At 32.3% G+C, this 20078-nt stretch overlaps 1 protein-coding gene across 1 annotated transcript in view; it reads right to left on the bottom strand.

Annotated features, from left to right (window-relative positions):
* Positions 1–861: 861 nt before the first annotated feature.
* C20H14orf39 (chromosome 20 C14orf39 homolog) overlaps positions 862–20078 on the bottom strand; it is a 42355-nt gene continuing 23138 nt past the window's right edge. The window contains exons 12-18 of the mRNA XM_046647872.1: positions 15989–16074; positions 15844–15902; positions 13084–13145; positions 11804–11982; positions 9963–10107; positions 5609–5663; positions 862–1061 (exon numbers count right to left, since the gene is read on the bottom strand). Of these exons, the coding sequence (XP_046503828.1) occupies positions 862–1061; positions 5609–5663; positions 9963–10107; positions 11804–11982; positions 13084–13145; positions 15844–15902; positions 15989–16074 (786 nt within the window). The remainder of the gene's footprint in view (positions 1062–5608; positions 5664–9962; positions 10108–11803; positions 11983–13083; positions 13146–15843; positions 15903–15988; positions 16075–20078) is intronic.

The raw sequence follows: 20078 nt of genomic DNA on the forward strand, positions 1-20078 counted from the left end.
TTAAATATCTTCATTTAAGCTATATAATTGATTGACAGGAAAATACTGCATACAAAATAAAAATGTGAATATTTTTGTTGAAGACAGGAAACAAAATTTTAAATGTTCTTCAAAAAAGTTTAAGCAAAAACACATATTTAACAGTTATCATCTTTAATACAACAATCCAATTTTAAGAAATTACAATAGCCCTTCATGTTTAATTTCCTTCCATCAAAGATATTAGAATAACTAATAAAATTAGAATTTTACCATTTGTTGTATTAGAATAAAATAACACATTTTATTCACTATCAGTAACATAAATCCTTTGAGATTATTATTAAAGTAACACTCTGCATACTGCAAAAATGAAGCACAAGTGAAACACAATAATTTTAAAAGCATTTTTTAGCAGCTAAAGTACAAAGTACACCTCATTAAAGTACATACTAATTCTGCACAGTTACTGCTAAAAGGTCTTCTCAGGGCCAGAAGGAGTTCTTGTTCTTATCAAAGCACCTAAATTACTACCAGAATTAAACTTAGGTTCTGGGAAGAGGCAGGCTTGACATTTACAATAAAGATTAATAGGAAAAGCATCAAATTCTATTAAGATTAATAAAAGTTCTGATTGAATATGGCTTGCAAAATCAAAACCAAAATGAATAATGATAGCTAATGCCACACATACAAACTAAATTAGATGATATAAGCTTCATTTCTTTCAATATTTAAATAAATATAATCAAATAATGCAACTATGGAAGTCCATTATGCTTTAATCAACAAAAGAAAGTAGCCTTCATATCTTAAGTAACATAAATTCATACCCTAGATAATTACAGAGCAGTAAAATAATTCAAGAAATTAGTAACTAGTTCAAAAAAAAGTAAATTGGGTTGTATTTTGTGAGGAAGATGAAAAACCTTTGACAGAAGAAGGTGTTGAGTTTTGATCTCGTTCAAATGAAAATGGAAAACTAAAATCATCTCTTCCAGCTCCAAATGTATGAGTTGAAGAATCTGATGGAAAAGAAAATGTAAAGCCATCTTCTCCTTCTGGTTTCCCAAATAAGTTTCCTGAGGAAGATAAATATTACAATATCATGCTATTCATGTTACATAATTTACATAACCTACTGAATTACAGTATACTACATACAATAAATAGGGGAACACTGAATCATTTATCTATTAAGCAGATATTTAACTATATTCCTCTTATGTGTAAAGTATTGTCCTTGGTACTATGGAAGGTTAAAAAATTCAAACCTAAACTGTACTTACAAGTAATTTGAACTCAAGTATAAAAAGAACCAGTATACAAGGTAGAAAGAGGGGTAAAACACCTCAACTGAAGAGAACAGCACAGAAGCAAGAAACAGGTGTGCACAGAAAGTATAAGGGCAACAGAAACCAACTGAGCTCGTCAAGAGTACTGAGAAATAATAAAGAGTTATTAAAAGGGAAGTAATGAAGATGAGCTTGGAAAGATTGATGACTGTCCAACTACAGAATCTAGACTTTATTTGGTAGCTAACAGGAAGCCATTAAAAGTTCTCAAGCAGAGATATGGCAGGATTTGAACTGCTTTATCAGGATTATTCAGGGGAGAATGTGTAGAAAGTCTGGAACAGGAGAGTATCTAGAAGTGGGGATAACAGAAAAGGGATGATGAAAGTTTGGCCTTACCTACAGTCGTAGCAAAGGAAATGGAGAAAGAAATGCTGGATCTGAGAGATACTGCATAAGTCAAACTTATTCAACTATTATTTACTGAGTAACTACAATATACTGTTCATGGCACTGTTCAAGGAAATTGGCAGAACAGTGAAAAGAGTTCTATAGTTTTAAAAGGAATTTTTGAAATCCACTTTAAAGAATTACTTAGCTTATGATTCTCAGAATTTCCATTAAAAAAAATATTATTTTTCATTCATTAAGACTCTAAATATAAAAATATATTTAACATCTTAATTATAATTTTTAATTATTATTAAACAATTAAAAATATACAGTAACCCAAAGACTTACTTGAAACAAATCTTTTAACACATCTATATTTTTTCCATAGAAAGCTAATTCAAGTAGTACATTAAGCAAAAGAATTTACTTTGTGCCATTTTGAAATTTCATATATTTTTAAACATCTCAGTTATTTCACCCTAAATAAAGCTGAGCCAACCAGCAGTAGGGTAGGTGGGTGGGTGGATGAATGGACGGATGGACAGATGGATGGACTGAATGATTACCAGAGACTTAAGTTCTTCTTCTCGCCCTTTCTCACTTTATTTTTCCATTGATTTAAGCACACGTCCATAAGATTTAAACAAAGGAAAATAGCTATAATATAGCTTCTAGATCCAGAGAAAACTAAAATCTTGAATCTCCTTTTGAATAAATGAATTTGATGGGACTTTTTATTTCAGAAGAAAAGAAGGTTCATAAGAAGTCTTCATAAAACTCCTATGCTCATTTTAAATAAAATAATAAATTACTGTGCAAGGCAGTAGTCTAGGTGCTGTGGAGAATTCCAACATGAATAAAACAGAGTCCCTTCCCGAAAAGACCCTGTAACTAGAAGAGATTTTATATATATTCATAAATGACAGATGGTAGAATGTAAAAAAGAACAAAAAAGAAGAGATTCAGAAAAGTGAGGAAACAATCGTTTTGGAATGGAAGGTTGAAGGGGGAAATAAAAGATTTATGGAAGAGAACTTGGTCTTGAAAAGATGGTTAGAAAGAGATGGAAGTTGAGAATTTCAGGAAGAAAAAAGCAGGTAAGAAAGTGTAGGCATATTTGGGATCCAATGAGTTCTTCAGTCTGGACAAGCATAGGATATTCTTATAAGAGAAAAGGTTTAAAACGTATATTGGAAGTAGGTTAGAAAAGTAGGAGCATAATTTGGTACTCCATGGGGAGGTACTAAAAGAATTTGACCAGGGGAGTGAAATGGCCAACATTATGTAAAAGGAAGATTAATTGGACTGTGATCTATACGTAAGCTGAAAGGATGAAAAGACCATTTATGATGTTACTGTAATAGCCCAAGTGAATGGTAATAAGAGTTTGAAATATAATGGTTTCAACGAAAATAGAAAAGAAAAAGAAATAAATATTTCAGAGAGAACTGATAAAACTTGATGACTAGCTGAATGTGGTCACAGGCACAGAGAGAAGTTATAATTATCATTGATGTTCTGAGTCTTGGAAGCTAGAATAATGGAAATACCATTAGGTATATCAGATGGAGAACAAGTTCGTTTTCAGATATTCTGAGTTTTTAATGTCAAAAGATGTCTTAAATATAAAGAGATATCAATTACATCATCAGAAATAAGGTCCTAGAGTTTAGGAGAAGTCAGGGAGGAAAGATATGAATCTGGTCATTACTTGTATTATAATATTTGAAAGCACTGAAGTGAATGAGTGTTAAATGAATGAGAGCATCAAAGGAGAGAATGTAAATAGATTTAACATTTTAGATGATGAATATTTAAAGAATGTCTACAATTGATAGATTTGATTTGATCTCACAGCATTAAACAACAGTTGTGACAATTCCAAAATTTTTCTACCCCACTGAATTCCAGATTCATATATATAATTTCTTACTTTACTTTTTTTTTTTTTTTAAGAAAATTCACCCTGAGCTAACATCTGTGCCAATCTTCCTCTATTCTGTTTGTGGGTCCCTGCCACAGTATGCCCGCTGATGAGTGGTGCAGGTCAACACCTGGGAACTGAACCAGAGCTGCCGAAGCAGAGCACACAGAACTTAACCACTAGGCAACAAGGCCAGCGCCTTACTTTACTCTTATTTGGATATCTAATACAGGCTTTTCAATGATAACACTTCCAAAACTAACCTCCAGCTCCTGTCAATCTCAAAATAATTTCTATAGCCTTCCATATTCCAATAAATGGCAACTCCATTCTTATAGTTATTCATGTCAAAAATCTTGGCATCACCCTTGTTTCTTTGTCTTAATCCTTACATTCAGTCCAAATCCTTAAAACGCTATCTTCAGAAAACTTAGTGATCAACATCTGGCCTCTTCTCGCCACTTCCAATCCCACCATCCTCACCATCATCAATTCTCACCTGTATTATTTTAATAGCTTCCTGATCAATCTCCCTGATTTCATCCTTGTTTCCATGCAGTCTGTTCTCCATATAGCAGCCAAGTAATTCTTTTAAAATCTGTGAGATCACTTCAGTCCTTTGCTCAAAACTCCAATGGCTTCCCATCTCACTCAGAAAAAACCCCAAAGTCCTTAATGGTCTAAGGGCCCCCTATGGTTTGCTTCCCCTCCAACCTTTCTGATTTAATCTCCTACCAGTTTCTCCTCCCTTATTTGATCCCAATCATACCAATTTACCAACTGTTCAATGAAACATGCTGAGCACACTCCCAACTCAAGGCCTTTGCACTCTCTGCCTAGAACACTTATCCCAGTAGTTTGGACCCACACCTTCTCAGGTCTCTGCTCAAATGTTGCCTTTTACCTTCCCTGACTTCCTTATAACGCAGCAACCACCCTCCCAACCCAAGTACTCCCTATTTCCCTTACTCTGCTTTAGTTTTCTTCATAATACTTACCATCAGTGAGTAAAGAGTTAACATCAAGCCTGTGCTGATCCAGGCCCACCTGGAACAATGACTTTGAGGTCTGACTTCTCACCACACTGTTCTCTTAGAAAATACAGAATTTAGGTAAATGTAGAATGTGTCTGCCTAATCTACTGTGTGGGACTGCACCTGAATTAGAGGAGCTGCAAGTTAGTACACAGGCCTTGGGCCTCATGATTAGAATGATATAAAACACTGGTGGAAACTGAGGTTGCAGCTTTTGCGTGTCAAGGTAACCCACATGCACAGTGCCTTTTGTGCCAGTCTTACATGTCCCACATAGGTGAGGTGGCAAAAGAAAGCTTATTATTTGGGTAGCTAGTGGGCCTCTCAATGAGACAAAGATAACATGCCATTATCTCCTATCCTGCATCTTTCTATAAAGCTAAGTAAGCCTAATATTAGATTAAAAATTCAAACCCTATCAACTGTTGTTTAGTGCACTAATATATTATATAATCATTTGTCTATTTTCAGTCTCTCCCACTAGAACACAAACTTTATTAAGAACTTTGCATTCTTGTTCACTATTCTATAGCCAGAGCCAAAAGCAGTAACTGATATAAAATATACTATATATACACACATATATATTTATACATTAAATGAATTAATTCACCAAGGGATAAAAGAAGAAAGAAGATTCAATAAAAAATAAGCATGAGAGAGAGAGGAGGAAACCCAAAAACTCCAGAAAGAAGATGGGAATAGTCAACTATATCAAATGCTGCAAAAAGACTGAATATGCTAAATACAAAATACCCATAACATTTGATAATTGGGAGGTCATTAGTAATATTAGAGAAAGCAAGTTTCAGTTAAATAGTGAGAAAAGAAGCTAATAGCTAAAAAAATAGTAACAATCAATGAGTAGTGCAGAAGTAACAATAATTTTTAAAGAATAAACTGAATGCCTAAGGAAATCAATTAGTGAGAAACTAAATACAAAGGGGCATGTTTTTATATGCAGGAAACTTCAAATCACTTACCAATTTCTTGTTGTGATGAGAGAGGATTTAAATTTCCTGCAGAATGTTCATTAAACTGAAAAATAATTTCCATTAAATATTACTCATGAAATCAGTAGACTCAATATATATCATTTATATTTGAATCTAAAGTTTAGTTCTAATAAGCATAATTAGAGCAGACAAAATGGCAACACTCTACATAGTACACTATTGTATTTAAAAAGAGATCTATCTTCAAAACCTATCATTTACTTATATTAAAATAAGGCTTACTGATTTGATTCTGGTAACAGATAAAAGATTAATAGGCAATATATATTGTACTAAGGATGGTTCCTACTTTGGAATATTAATACAATTAAAATTCTAATAACCTTTGCTTTATTCTGAAGCCCTTTTACAAGTCAGGTCCTTGGTACTGTTTTCTTGACTATAAGAGTAATAGGAAGTACGATAGCCTCATGTCAGGTCAGACCAAGTTTTGCTACCAAAAGAGTCTGTGTTCTCTGTAAACAGGCTTTAAGAAAAATAGGATCATGACAACATAGTTTTCTGTCTTCTTTTTTGTCTCTTAATATTGCATTATGAACATTTTTCTCTCACTACTCTAAAATCTAATTCTTTTTATAGCCCTATAACAGTCCTCCATATGAACATACCATGGAGTTTCAATCATTCTTTTATTTTGGATATTTACGTTGCTTCCTTTTTTTTTTTGAGGAACATTAGCCCTGAGCTAACAATCTTCCTCTTTTTCGTATGTGGGTTGCCGCCACATCGTGGCTGCCAATGAGTGGTGTAAGTCCATGCCTGGTAACCAAATCCAGGCTGCCAAAGTGGAGCATGCTGAACTTAATCACTAGGCCACAGGGCCAGCCCTCTCCCCATTATTTTTTTTGTTTTCAACTTCAGGTGCCCTAAATTGACATCTATTCATAAAAAAAGAATCTCACTATAGGGATGAGTTAAATTGCAGTTAAAGGCACTTTAAAAATTTATTTGGCTTCATAGTTCACATGTCTAACTTCTAAACAAACTTCTACATATTCTCAGTGTGAAAAATGCTCCAGGTTATTAGTTGGTCTTTTCATCTGCATGTGTGTACATAGCAGCATTACCATTGGTTAGTTTCAAAAGCCCTAAAGAATTTCCTTCTACTAGTGATTTCCCCTGCTCAGTGATAGAAATCATGATGAAGGGCTTATTTCTGTATTTAGCAATTGAAACTGAAAATTAAGACATGCTGTATTTGATCAGTAGAGACAACATAGTGTAGTGATTAAGACGGGGCTCTGAAGCCAGACTACTTGGGTGTGTACTAGATGTGGAATTTGGGGTATGTAACTCTGTTTCTTATGGTAAAATGGAAAAATAATTTTTACCCTAGGGTTTGTGAATATTAGATGAGTGTATGTAGAGCACTTAGAAAAGTTCTAACCACTTAACACTGTAATAAGTAGAAATGTGATGTAATATCATAGGTATTATATTGTTATTGCTTACTGAAGTTAGTCGCATTTAGTCAATGTTATGTGAACTGGAATATTTTATTCCTGCATCCCACAGCTTGTGTTAAATTTTTGAAATTAGAAATTTGTTGACGGATAGTGTAGTGCCATATACATTTCATAGTGTTTCATGTCTTCAGCTTTTGTCAATTTTTGTTTAAATGTTTATTTCAAAGACAGATAATTCTTGGAAGGTGTATCCTGGGCATGAAAAAATAGACTAAGGTTACTTAATTCTTATTTACAATAGTAATATAAATGCAGAATACGTATATGTAATCTTAACAGGAAATGTATATTTGGATAAAGAAAACTACAAAAATTACTTTAAAAAATTATTGCATAGAAAGAAAGGTATATGAAGGAACTGTATAGGAAGAAAATATTGTGAATATGTATTTCTTTTCTAAATAACTTATAAATGTAATCCGATTCAAATCTAGTTGGAATCCTGACAACACTGTTTATCTTTAATTTTTTGTTTTGTTTTTGTAGTGGTGGGGTTGGGGAAGGAGACTGGCAAATAATTACTAAGTTTCTTGATCAAGAATAATCGACAAATGTTCAACAATAATATTGGTAATAAATTAAAATGGAATTCTAAAAAATACTTAACCCAGAAGAAGGCAGAAAAGAAGAAACACTAACAAAACACAAAGGGAACAAATAGTAAACCATTATTAAAATATGAACTTTTAAGAGTTACATCGATCATGAATGGGCTAAACACTCCATTAAAAGGCAGTAATTGTAAGAATGGATAAAAAGCCTGACTCAACTACAAGAGACACATTTTAAACATAAAGACAAAGACAGGTTGAAAGTAAATGGATAAAACATATGTCATGAAAACTGAAAGCATAAGAAGGTCACAGTGGCTATATTGGTATTGCTATAGGTAGTCTTCAAGACAAAGAATGTTGCTAGGGATAAAAGGGACATTGCATAAGGATAAAAGGGTCAATTCATAAGGAAGATCTAACAATGACAAATGTGTATGCACCTAATAATAGCTTCAATATACAGAAACAAAAATTGACAGAATTAAAGGGAGAAATAGACAAAAACACAAGCATAGTTGGAATTTTTAATACCCCTCTCTCAGCAGCTGATAGAATTAGACAACACAATCAGTAAAGATCTTTTATAAGATCTTTACCACCACCAACTGTCTTCCCCTGATTGACATTTATAGAACACCATATCCAGCAACTGCAGCATATATATTCTTTTCAACTGCTGATGGTACATTCACCAAGAACGACCATGTTCTGGGTCATAAAAGGAGACTTACTAAATTTAAAAGGATTAAAATAATACAGAGTATGTTCTCTGAGCACAATAGATTTAAATTAGAGATTAATAACAAGATATTAGGAAAATCCTAAATATTTAAGCCATACAAGATCAAAGGAGAAATCATGAGAGAAATTAGAAAAGATTTTGAAATGAATGATTATGAAAATTCAGCATATCAAAAATTATGGGATGCTGCCAAAACCAGAACAAAATGACAGCTTTAAGTAATTTAATTAGTAATTTAAATAATAGAAAAGAAGAAAGGCCTAAAATCAGTGACCTAAGGTTCCACCTTGAAAAAGAAGAACAAAGTAAACCGAAAGTAAGTAGAGTGAAACAATAACAGAAATCAATGAACAGAAAACAAAGAAGAGAGAAAATTAACAAAGCCAAAGTTTGTTCTTTGAAAAAAATTGACAAGATTTATAAACTTCTCATAGACTGACAAAGAAAAAGATAAGTCAATTTACCTATATTAGGAATGAAAGATACCTATATTGGTATCATTATGGATCCTACAGACATTAATAATATGAGAATATTATGAAATAGAAACTGGCGAGGGGGGACTTCACTTTCTAATTATTAAAACATCCTGTAAACCTAGAGCAAGCAAAGTAGGGTGATACTGATACAAGAATTGATAGACTAACCAGTGGTATGAGCTAGCAGGTCTTGAAACAAAAGAATTTGGAATGTGATAAAAATGGGACCACAAATTAATAGGGATAAATTAGGCACTCAACACTGTACACAAGTAGATGTATTAAATTAAAAATGTTAACCATAAGATATTTCAAAGGAAATACAGGTGAATATTTACTGGTTCTTAAGAGGAGGATTCTCTGAGCATAAAAACAGTGGAAGAAGAGCCAAAAGAAAAAAAAAGAGTTTGGAGTTTGGGTTTGGTTACATACAAAATTTAAACTTCTAACTGTTAAAAAAATTTTAACAGCAAAATGATAGTAATATAAAATATTTGCGGTAATGACAAAGAATTAATATCTTTAATATATAAAGAGCTTATATGTACCAATAAGAAAAACTACTGCCTCTGTAGAGGTATGGAAAAGTCCATTTGGTGAATAGATAATTCACTGAAAAAGAAATTCAACTGACTTAGAAAATCTCTGGGAAAAACAGCTTTCCTTATTAATTGTCAAAGAAATGTAAATCTGTGCATAACAGTATTTATTCAAGTATGATTGATTATTATAAAAAGAAATGGAGGGGCAGGCCTGGTGGCACAGCAGTTAAGTGAGCACATTAACTTCAGCGGCCCGGAGTTCACTGGTTTGGATCCCGGGTGCGGGCATGGCACTGCTTGACAAGCCATGCTGTGGTAGGCATCCCACATACGAAAAAGAGGAAGATTGGCACAGATGTTAGCTCAGGGTGAATATTCCTCAGCAAAAAAAATAAAAATAAAAAAGATAATGGGTATCTTTTTAAAAAATTGCCTGTTTTTTACTCTCCCCCAAGACAGTTTGGTACAAAAGAATTAAAATTACTTGAGGTTCCAGTATACAATTTTTTAGAAATAAAACTTTAGCTTCTCATATTACCTGGTCTGATGAGATTTCTGAATCAAATATAGAAGAATCAAATAAATTCAATCCAGGTGATCTAGAAGTATAACTCATAATGAAAGAAAATCCAGGGGATTCCTTTTGTGTTTGACCGTCAGGTACTGTATTTCTATTTCTGTTATAGAGAAATAAGAAATCATCAAGATGTTAAAAATCTATTATTAAATATTACAGACTCGTAAGCACCATAAGCAATGTCATAGAGGTAAGAATTAGGAGAGTAGGGATAAGGAGGATGTAATCACTGAAGTGACAAACCTATGAAGAAAAAGATGGTTTTGGGTGGAGAATAATGTTAAGTAAAGTAGAACAATCAATTACAGAATAATAATAATGAATTCCTATTGAGAATAAACTGTCAAGCTCTAGTCCAGGTATTTCCATTGGCATTGACTTACTTATTGATCATAATAACCCTATGAAATAGGTTCTATTATTATCACCTGTTTTACAGAAGAGGATTTTGAAGCATAGAAAGGTTAAATGATTTACTCAAAAGAATTTAAGTGCCAGCGTTGGGATTTGAATGCAGCAATCCAGATTCAAAATGTAAGCTGTTAACCCTGACGCTATACTTCTCACAAGATCGTGAAAGCCAGTCACAAGATTTTAGTCTTGATAAGAAGCCAGCCATTACAGATTGTTGCAAAAGAGAGTGAAACTGTAAGATGATGTGGGAAAAGTAATTAGACAAGACAGTACAGAACACAGTAGTCAAAAGCATGGATTCTGGAGGCAGAATTGCCTGGGTTTGAATCTCAACTCCATCACTGACGAGTTTTATCACCTGTGATTCTCTTTACTCATCTATAAAATAATAATAATAATGTACTTGCATCTCATAAAGTTGTGAATATTTAATAAGCAATATTTATAAAATGCTTAGACATAGTGTTACATAAGCATTTGTTAAATATAACGGAAGTCTGAAGATACTTCCATAACTACCTCCATGACCATTAATAAGTCATTTAACTTTACAAATCAGTTTTCTCATCCATAAAGAGAGATTTTAGCATATGACTGCCACATCCTTTTACCGTTCTCAGATTTGATGGTGAGTTCCACTTTGCACATGCTGTGTTTGAGTCAAAAGCATGACAATCATATATATAAAACTCTTACTACTAATTTAAAATACAGAAGTAGAAGACAGGCGAGAGATCCCTGATAAAGCAAAATCTATTTGATATATGTTTTAGAGGAATCTCAAGGTTTCAGCATTAAGGAACGGATTTAACTAAACAAAAAGGTTAAATAAATGTGGCACTATCTTCTTGGCTGCAAACTACCAACCCGTGGCTTCCAAAGTTAAATTATCATGTTAGAGATATTTATGCCTACTGAGGTTACTTAACAGATGACAATTCTTGCTTTAGACACTACAACATCAGGAAAAGTAACTGCTGAAACATTATTTGATGATGCCCACAATCTACCATACGTGATAGTAGCTTTTTGGCTTGACATTTTAAATTTTTTCATACTTTTTTTTTATCCTTTTGAAAATCATAAATCTGTATATCATCGCACTGGATAAGCACTCAGAATCTATGTCATCTTCAGCTAAATGCTGCAGGAAAAATGGGAAAGAGGGTATATGAAACAAGATGGCAGAATATTAATAATCGTTCAAAGAGGGTGATAGGCACATGGAGGTTCATTGTACCAGTCTCTCCCTCCTCTGTATATTTGAAATTTTCCATAGTAAAAACTTTTTAAAGTTACCAGTTTTAAGCATTTTACTACTCCTATCGATTATTTATACTATATAACTCAATATGCAGATTCTTTAATTATAATTATTAAAGTCTTACATTTCAAATGTGGGAGTTTTGGGGAACACTAATTTCTCCAAGGATTCAGGTGTTTTCACAGCTTCAGGAGTTCTTAAAAATAAAGGAATTTCAGGAGTTCGTGGAAAATTCTCAGCCCTTTCTTCTACTTCATCACTATTATCTTCTATTGGCTTTCCAAAATGTTCTGCATACAGAACCTGCAAATTCAAAGTAACAGAAGACTATATAAATGAGTGCTAGTGCATTAATAAACTCACATACGTAAAAATGTATGAGGTGGAAAACACCATTTTAATCAATGATGTTATCTTTTCATAGACAAACTAGGCAAAATAAGAATAACTGATGAAAGGGATACCAAAACATATCTGCCAAAAAAGGGGAAAAATAATTAATTTTTAATTATCTAATTTTTCTTTTCTTCCCAGATCCACCTCCCCTATCCATACCTGAAAAAGAAAATGATAACCAGAACATACTAAAATTGATGGAAAATGGTCAGAAATTATTTTTCTTTTAAAATTTCCACATCATGCTCTGGGTCAAGAATTGTATATGATATCTCTTGAAAGAGAAAAGTAATTTATTTCTAAGCAATGTTGCTCTCACTGGTTATGTTCTTTGCATTTTTTTTCCCTTATAAATTCATTATACTACTTTCTCTGCAAAGATTGAAAATCTGAATACTAATTTTTCTTTATATCATTTTGTAGGCTAGGAATGTGATTTCTCAAATATGTTTGTTATACCAAATCCCATTACAGAAACAATTTGGGTCCTTCTACCAAAATAATTAAAATGTGCTTTTTACCGGAATTTCTTTACAGCAGAATACTACTATGTTGTTTCTCTTGTTTTAACCCTTAGTAGCTATGGTAAATTCAACATGCATTGTCTACATCTATCATCATTAAAGCTTTCCACTATTAAAAAATATTTCAGAGATATTTTTGTGGCAAACACTGATCTTGAATTTGCTTGGCAAATCACTCAATCTTACCAAACAAAATTGTTTTCTTCAGTGATGATTTAGTTTTGGTGTCAATATATATAGTCAATTATTAAAGACAATTCTTTTTGTATATTTTCATGTAAACTTTTTGTGGCTTCATTTTTTAATCTAAAACTTCTCTAAGGGATAGAATCTGTAACACCATAGCAACCCAACTACCAAACTAATAACATCTAGAACTCAGATAAATAATCTTCATTATACTAAATCTGAAATTAAAATGAAAACATAATATTTTAAATTGGAATATTTTGCTTAAAAATTAGAAAGCAAACATTTGACTTACTTGTGAAGTACATTTTGATTCTCTTAATTGTCTTACTGTCCCTTTATCTCCACACTCAGCATCTGTTCGTTACGTGAAAACAAAAAATTGTTTTTCTTTTTGCAATTTCATTGTAAATAAAACATATCAGGTGAACCACATGAAACTGCTAATATTTAAATTTTTTTGACCTAACAAAACAGCAATTTCATATAGGTCAATCCAATACATAAAGTAAGAGAATAAAACCTATATGAAAAGTTTAACAAACAAAATTGTAAAGAGAACACCCATGTAACCACCACTCAGGTAAAGAAACAGAACATTATGAGTACTCCAAAAGCCTCATATTCCCCATATCCATGTCCTCAGAGGTAACCACTATCCTGACTTCTGTGATAACCATTTCCTTGATTGCTTTATATAGTTTTATCACCTATGCAATATAGTTTATTTTTCCTGTTTTAAAATGTTATATGATGAAATAATAATATATATGTGCAGGATCTTGCTTTTTTTGTTTAGTAGATGCTTGTGGGATTCATCTGTATTATTGCATATAGACAGTTTGCTTACTCTTACTGATGTAAGGCAGTTGACTGCACAAACACATATCTATCCACTCTACTACAAATGAGCATTCCGGGTGTTTTTGCTTTGAGGGTATTACAAACAATGACGTTATGAACATTTTTTTACATATATACTTGCCTGTACATATTTGTATTTCTCTAGATATATAGATAGGAGTGAAATTATGAGGTATAGGATATGTGTATCTTTCATTTTACCAGATGTTAAACTATTTTCCAAGGTTTCGTTTCCAAACTGCTTACCAATTTTTGTTGTGGGAACTAGCCATCCTGAGCTACCCTAGGAAATCATTCAATTTCCCCAGACAAAATTACTAGCTCCAATTGTAATTTAGGTGTAATCTCATCTGTCATTTATAAACAAAAGTTCCTACCAACAGTTATGAGAGTTTCTATAGTCCTCCATTCTCATCAACACTTAGTAGTGTCAGACTTTCTGAATTTTGCTAATCTGGTGGATGTGTAATGATATCTCATTGTGATTTTATTTTTCAGTTTCCTGATCACGCTGAGCACCTTTTCATATGTTTACTTGCTACAAAAGTTTCTGTATTTGAAGTTCCTATTCATGTATTTTGTGCATATTTCTAATTGGGTTGTCTGTCTTTTTCTTCTTGGTTTGTAGAAATTTTCTATAAATTTTAGGAAACTAGTCCTTTAACAGTTTTATGTACTGAAAATACATCCTTTTGCCTTTCATTATTTTTATAGTGTCTCTTGATGAATAGAAATTCTTAATTTTAATACAGCCAATTTTATCAATCTTTCTTTGATGATTGGGTTTTTTAAATTCTTATTTAAGAAATCCTTTCCTATCTTGAATAATGTTTTCCTATGTGATCATCTGAAAGCTTTATAGTTTTGACTCTTGCATTTAAGTCACAGCTATTATTTTCACTGCACATTAACTTCTTCAAAAGATAGTCTTGGAGATTGTTGAAAAGAGTGTTTTTTTCTTCTAAGATAATTATATGCTTTCTCGGATATGAAGCCTCACCATATATGCTCAATGGCAGCTAGGACTATGCCAGATATATGTATTTCCCCACATAGCTGTATCAGGGGTGTACTGTTCCTAGAAATCAGCCATTTCTCCCTTGCTTAACACTCTGTCAGCTTGGCATCTATAGAGGATTATAAACAGGTGGAACAGATCACATGTGCAAATAAAATTCTTTCTTCCAGAAGAAATCAGGAAGAAAATCCATCTGTGTGGAATAAGCACATTGTGTTGGCTGAATCCTATACTGAGAGTGGGAGAAACAGACTCACAGTATATTATATGACCATTCTGAATATGCATATTTTTACAGAATTTTTATACTGCAAGAATGAGCCATTTTTAGAACTTCAAAATAAAAGTCAGTAATCCACATGCTACAGACAAGAAGAAGTGAAGACTTTTATGTAGCCTAATGAGTGAAATAACTGTTATTCATTACTGGGTTACCAAAATATGTACATACGTGTGTACGATATATTATATATTTTATATATACATATACATACATGTACACATATACATACATATATACATAGAGAATGAATATTTTCAAGGGTGTGTCAAAGTTCCAACAAACTCATACACATATATATCCTGTGATCTTTCTATGATTTTATTCAACAAAAATAATCAAAGATAGTAAGAGAATCATGTAAAAGAATATAGTAGCATTATTTATAATAGCAAAGAACCCTGAAAACAACAAATATTCAACGTGAGAGAATGGCTAAATAAATTATAACAAATTCATACAATGGCATATTATACAGTCATTACAAATAAAATCTATTAAATGGCATGGAAAAATACCCTCAATGGTGTATCAAGTGGGAAGAAAAGGATACAAAATGATATACATAGTATGCTTAAAATTTTGGGGAAAAAATAAAAGAACAAAACATACTTATGCATAGAAAAAAAAGACAAGAATATACACCAGTACATATGATGTCGGTTACATCTGGGTGGTGGTATTTTTGTTTCTTTTCTATTTTTCTCTGTTTTCCAAATTTTCTACAATGAAATGTACTTGTTTTATGTTTAGGGGAAAATGTATTTAAAAACTAGGCATGCACTGTCAGTTTACTAGAGATGCAAACAATCCAAATAACTTATTTGAATAGCATAAAAGCCTGATACCATTTGTTACTCTCACTTCTTAGGAAAATTATAAACAACAAATACCTGTATCTCCTTTTTCAAACCATTGATTGCAATTTGATTGTTTCTGTGGGGTTAACAATCTAAAATATAATGAAAAATTTTTTAATATAATTTTCTGAATTAAATTATTTCAGAAATTAAAGCATTTTCTTATTTTTTAAGTTACCTGAACTGCATAAAATTTTGTGAACTTTTAATAGCTGCAACATGTGAACATTCTGAATGGTTATTCACAGTAGAGTCATTAAATACCTGAACAAAAGAAATTAAGCATTAGAATTGGCTACACAAAACAATAAAAAGTTTTTGCTTGCCAAGGCTACTCAGGGCTCTCCAAGAGCATCGTCATCCTCGTCATCATCATCATCAATATCAACAACAAATACAAACATGAACTGAAACTACTACACACAAAACACTAAGTCAAATACTGGGAAACAAAAAACATTTAAGACTCTCAAGGAATTTGATTTTTTGACAAGTATAATAACTACGCTTGGTAGTATTTCTACAATTAAGATAAACCTTTTAAAATGTTATCCCATATTCATGACTAATCAAATGAATCTCACCATTTTCTCAACTGATTACCTGATTTCTGTATCTATCCTGTATAACCTTTCAAACTAACAAAGGAAAGCAAAACACTGGGTTAAAAGATTAAAGCCTGAAATTTTCTTTTTTATATTTGTATGAAAGAGCTAATATTTCATTTTTAACTTTAATTAAATTTCTAAAAATATTAATATCTAAACCACTGCTTTACTAATGTTTGCATTGTTTCAAGTCTTTCATTCTTCCTGAGTGACTCATTTTGAAGAGTTCCTGATTTTTCTTATTTGACCCAAAATGAAAATATCTTTAATAGGAAAGTTTATCCTATTTATTTTTGTTATAACAGCCATTGGCCTTAATTCTGTCATCTTATTGTGCTTTTAGATCATAAGAAAAAGACCTTGTTCCTTAAAGAACAAGTGTTGTCACTGTTTTGATGTATGTTTTAAACAACATACATTTGAATATGCCTCCTGGTACAAGTATTTGTACAAGTATTTCAAGTATCTGTTTAGAGTAGATGTCAAGAAGTGAAATTGCTGAGTATGTGCACTTTATTTTTAATAAGTACTTGTGAACCAGTCTTCCAAAGCAGTTGTACTAAATAACACTCCACTATCATTGACCTCATTAGATATCATCAAATGTTTTAATGTCTGCAAATCTGATAGGTGAAACCAGGTATCTCATTGGTTTACTTTGCATTCCCCTGTACTCCTGAGGTCAGGTATCTTGTTATGTTAATGACCCCTTGTCTTTCCCTTCCTGCAAACTGCCTTATCTTTTGCCCATTTTTATTGCTCTTTTATTAATATGTAAGAATTATTATATCTTTCTTTATTATACATTCTGAATACCAATCCCCTGCCCATTCTGTCATTGTCTTTTAACTTTGTTAGTGTCTTTTATCATATAGAAATTTTTTATTTTTATGTAGTCCATTGATCAATTTGTCTTTTCTTGCACCACACTGATATAATTATTGCATTTTGGTAATGTTTAAAAATTTGAGGGATGATGAAAATGTCCTGGAATTAGAAGCTGGTGATGGTTACACCACCTAAAAACCACTGAATTGTACACTTTAAAAATGGTGAATTTTATGATATGTGAATTATATCTTAATAACAAAAGTAAGAAAATAAACACTTTGACATCTAATAGTATGAATCTCCCTAATATTCTTTTAAAAAACCTTTTATTTTAAATCTCTATTTAAAATCACTTATTAATCTGTTAATGTAGTGAATCATATTGACAGATTTTTCCAAAGCTAAAGCATCACTGCATTCCTTGGGAAAACCAAGGTTAGTCATAATACGTTATTCTTTTAATGTTACGGTGCCAAGTTTGGTTTGCAAATGACTTATTTAGGATTTTTACATCCATGTTCATTCTTGAGACTAACATATAATTTTTCTTTTCTTTCACTATTCTTGTCCTTGCTATCTAATGGATTAGGCATATACACTTTTCTGGCTAGTGTTCAATTTTTTTCTATTCTCTGGAATTGTTTATATAAAAAGATTATTTAGGGGCCGGCCCGGTGGCGCAGCAGTGAAGTTCGCACGTTCTCGGCGGCCGGGGGTTCACCGGTTCAGATCCCGGGTGCAGACATGGCACAGCTTGGCATGCCATGCGGTGGTAGGTGTCCCACACCCAAAGCAGAGGGAGATGGGCACGGATGTTAGCTCAGGGCCAGGCTTCCTCAGCAAAAAAGCGGAGGACTGACAGTAGTTAGCTCAGGGCTAATCTTCCTCAAAAAAAAAAAAAGAAAGAAAAAAGATTATTTAATTCAGTGGTTCTGAACTTGGGGCAATTTTATCTCTTGGGGGACATTTGACAATGTCTGGGGATATTTTTGATTGTCATAACTTGGGGGTGAGGAGCTAGTGTCCTCTACTGGCTCACAAGATGACCCCACAACAAAGAATTATCTGGTCCAAAATGTCAATAGTGTCACAGTTGAGAAACTCTGATCTAATCCTTAAAAGTTTGGTAGCATTCACTTGAAAAACTGAGTCTGGTGTGTTCTGAAGAGTGTGTGTGGCAGAGGAAGAAGGGAAGGATGTAAGTGAGGAAAGAAGGATATAGGTGATTACATTTCAGTTTCTTCTAAGTTATTGATCTATTCACGTTTTTCTTTGTCAGTCTATTCAGCAACTTATATTGTCCTAGAAAACTATCTCACCTAAATTTTCAAATTTATTGGTATAAAGTCTTACATAGTATTCTCTTAGAACTTTGAAAAGATTTCTTCCATATGTGTAGTGAAATGAACTTTTTCCTGTTTTTATTCTTTTCTTTTGGGGGGTGCTTCTCTTTTTTTCTTTATACTTGCTGAAATTTTATTGATATTTAGAAGTTACTATCTTTTGGCTATATTGATTAACCCAACTTTTTATTTCATTAATTTATGCTTTTCTCTCTCTTAATTTCTACTTTGTTTGCATTTATTATTTTGTTCTTTTCATATTTTGAGTTGAGCTTTTCATAAAGTTCAGTTAATTTTAATTTTATTAGAAAATACTATTAGAATATTCACAATATTCTAACCAAATGAATATATATTAAATATATTTCTAATATAATATTGATAATATATAGATATGTAGATATAATGTATATAACATATATAATTAGAAAATTATATTTATCTTCAAATATAAATTTCTCTCTGAGGACCAATTTGGCTACAATCCACAGGTTTTGGTTTATAGTATTCTTTTAAATATTTTTTAAATTCTATTTTGATTTCTTCTATAACCCAAAAGTAATTTGAAAGTATGTGAATTTCTTTTTCCTCAGCCATAGTTTTTTGAGGAGAGGCTATCTTGTGGTTTAATTTCTATTTTTTTACATTGTGGTAAGTGAAGATAGCAACTTTTTAGAATTGGTTGAGATACCTTTTTTATTCTAGTAAATGATCAATTTTGGGGAATACAGCAAATAAAAATTTAACTGAATTCTGTGTATGTTTGGCAAAAAGTTTACTAATTGTGTTATTCAGATTCTCTACATCCTTACTTATTTTTCATCTACTTGATTTGTTTCTCGGGCAGAAACTGCCAGTTTTCTATCCCATCCAAAATCTACTTTCCCTTTGTTTTCTGACTTTTAAAACAAAAAAAACTATATTTCCCTATATTTCTCAACCTCTCCACAGTTAGAGGTAGCCATGTAACTAAGTTCCAGTTGATGAATCATTATCATAAATTGTTTAAGGAGTTTCCAGGAAAGATCCTCAAAAATGAGGCTGACTCAGCTAGCCTTCCTCCTTTTCTTTTTTCATGCATGGAAGGCAGATATGATGGAAAAGTTGCAATGGTTAACCTCCAACCATTAGGTGACCTTGAGGTGAAAGTTTAGCATTAAGATAGCAGGAAAAGAAAGCATAGATGGCATCTGAGAAATAATGACACTGTGGAGATGGTGCTGTCAACCCTGATAAGTGAACCTGAGTCACATACTTCAGAGTTTCATGGCAAGTAAGAGAAAAATAAATGTTTATCTTGTTTAAGACGCTATTATTTCATTGCTTCAGTTTTGTATTGTTTCACTTGTAGCCAAACTCAACCCCCAAACTGAGGGTCAGTACTTTTCTTGAGAGAGCTATCCTGTTTTAACTGTGGATTCAATCGATTCTTTGGAATTCTATCAATTTTTGCTTTATATATTTTGAAACTGTGTAATTTGGTGCA

The sequence above is a fragment of the Equus quagga genome, chromosome 20 (genome assembly GCF_021613505.1).
Source record: "Equus quagga isolate Etosha38 chromosome 20, UCLA_HA_Equagga_1.0, whole genome shotgun sequence".
Classification (NCBI taxonomy): domain Eukaryota; kingdom Metazoa; phylum Chordata; class Mammalia; order Perissodactyla; family Equidae; genus Equus; species Equus quagga.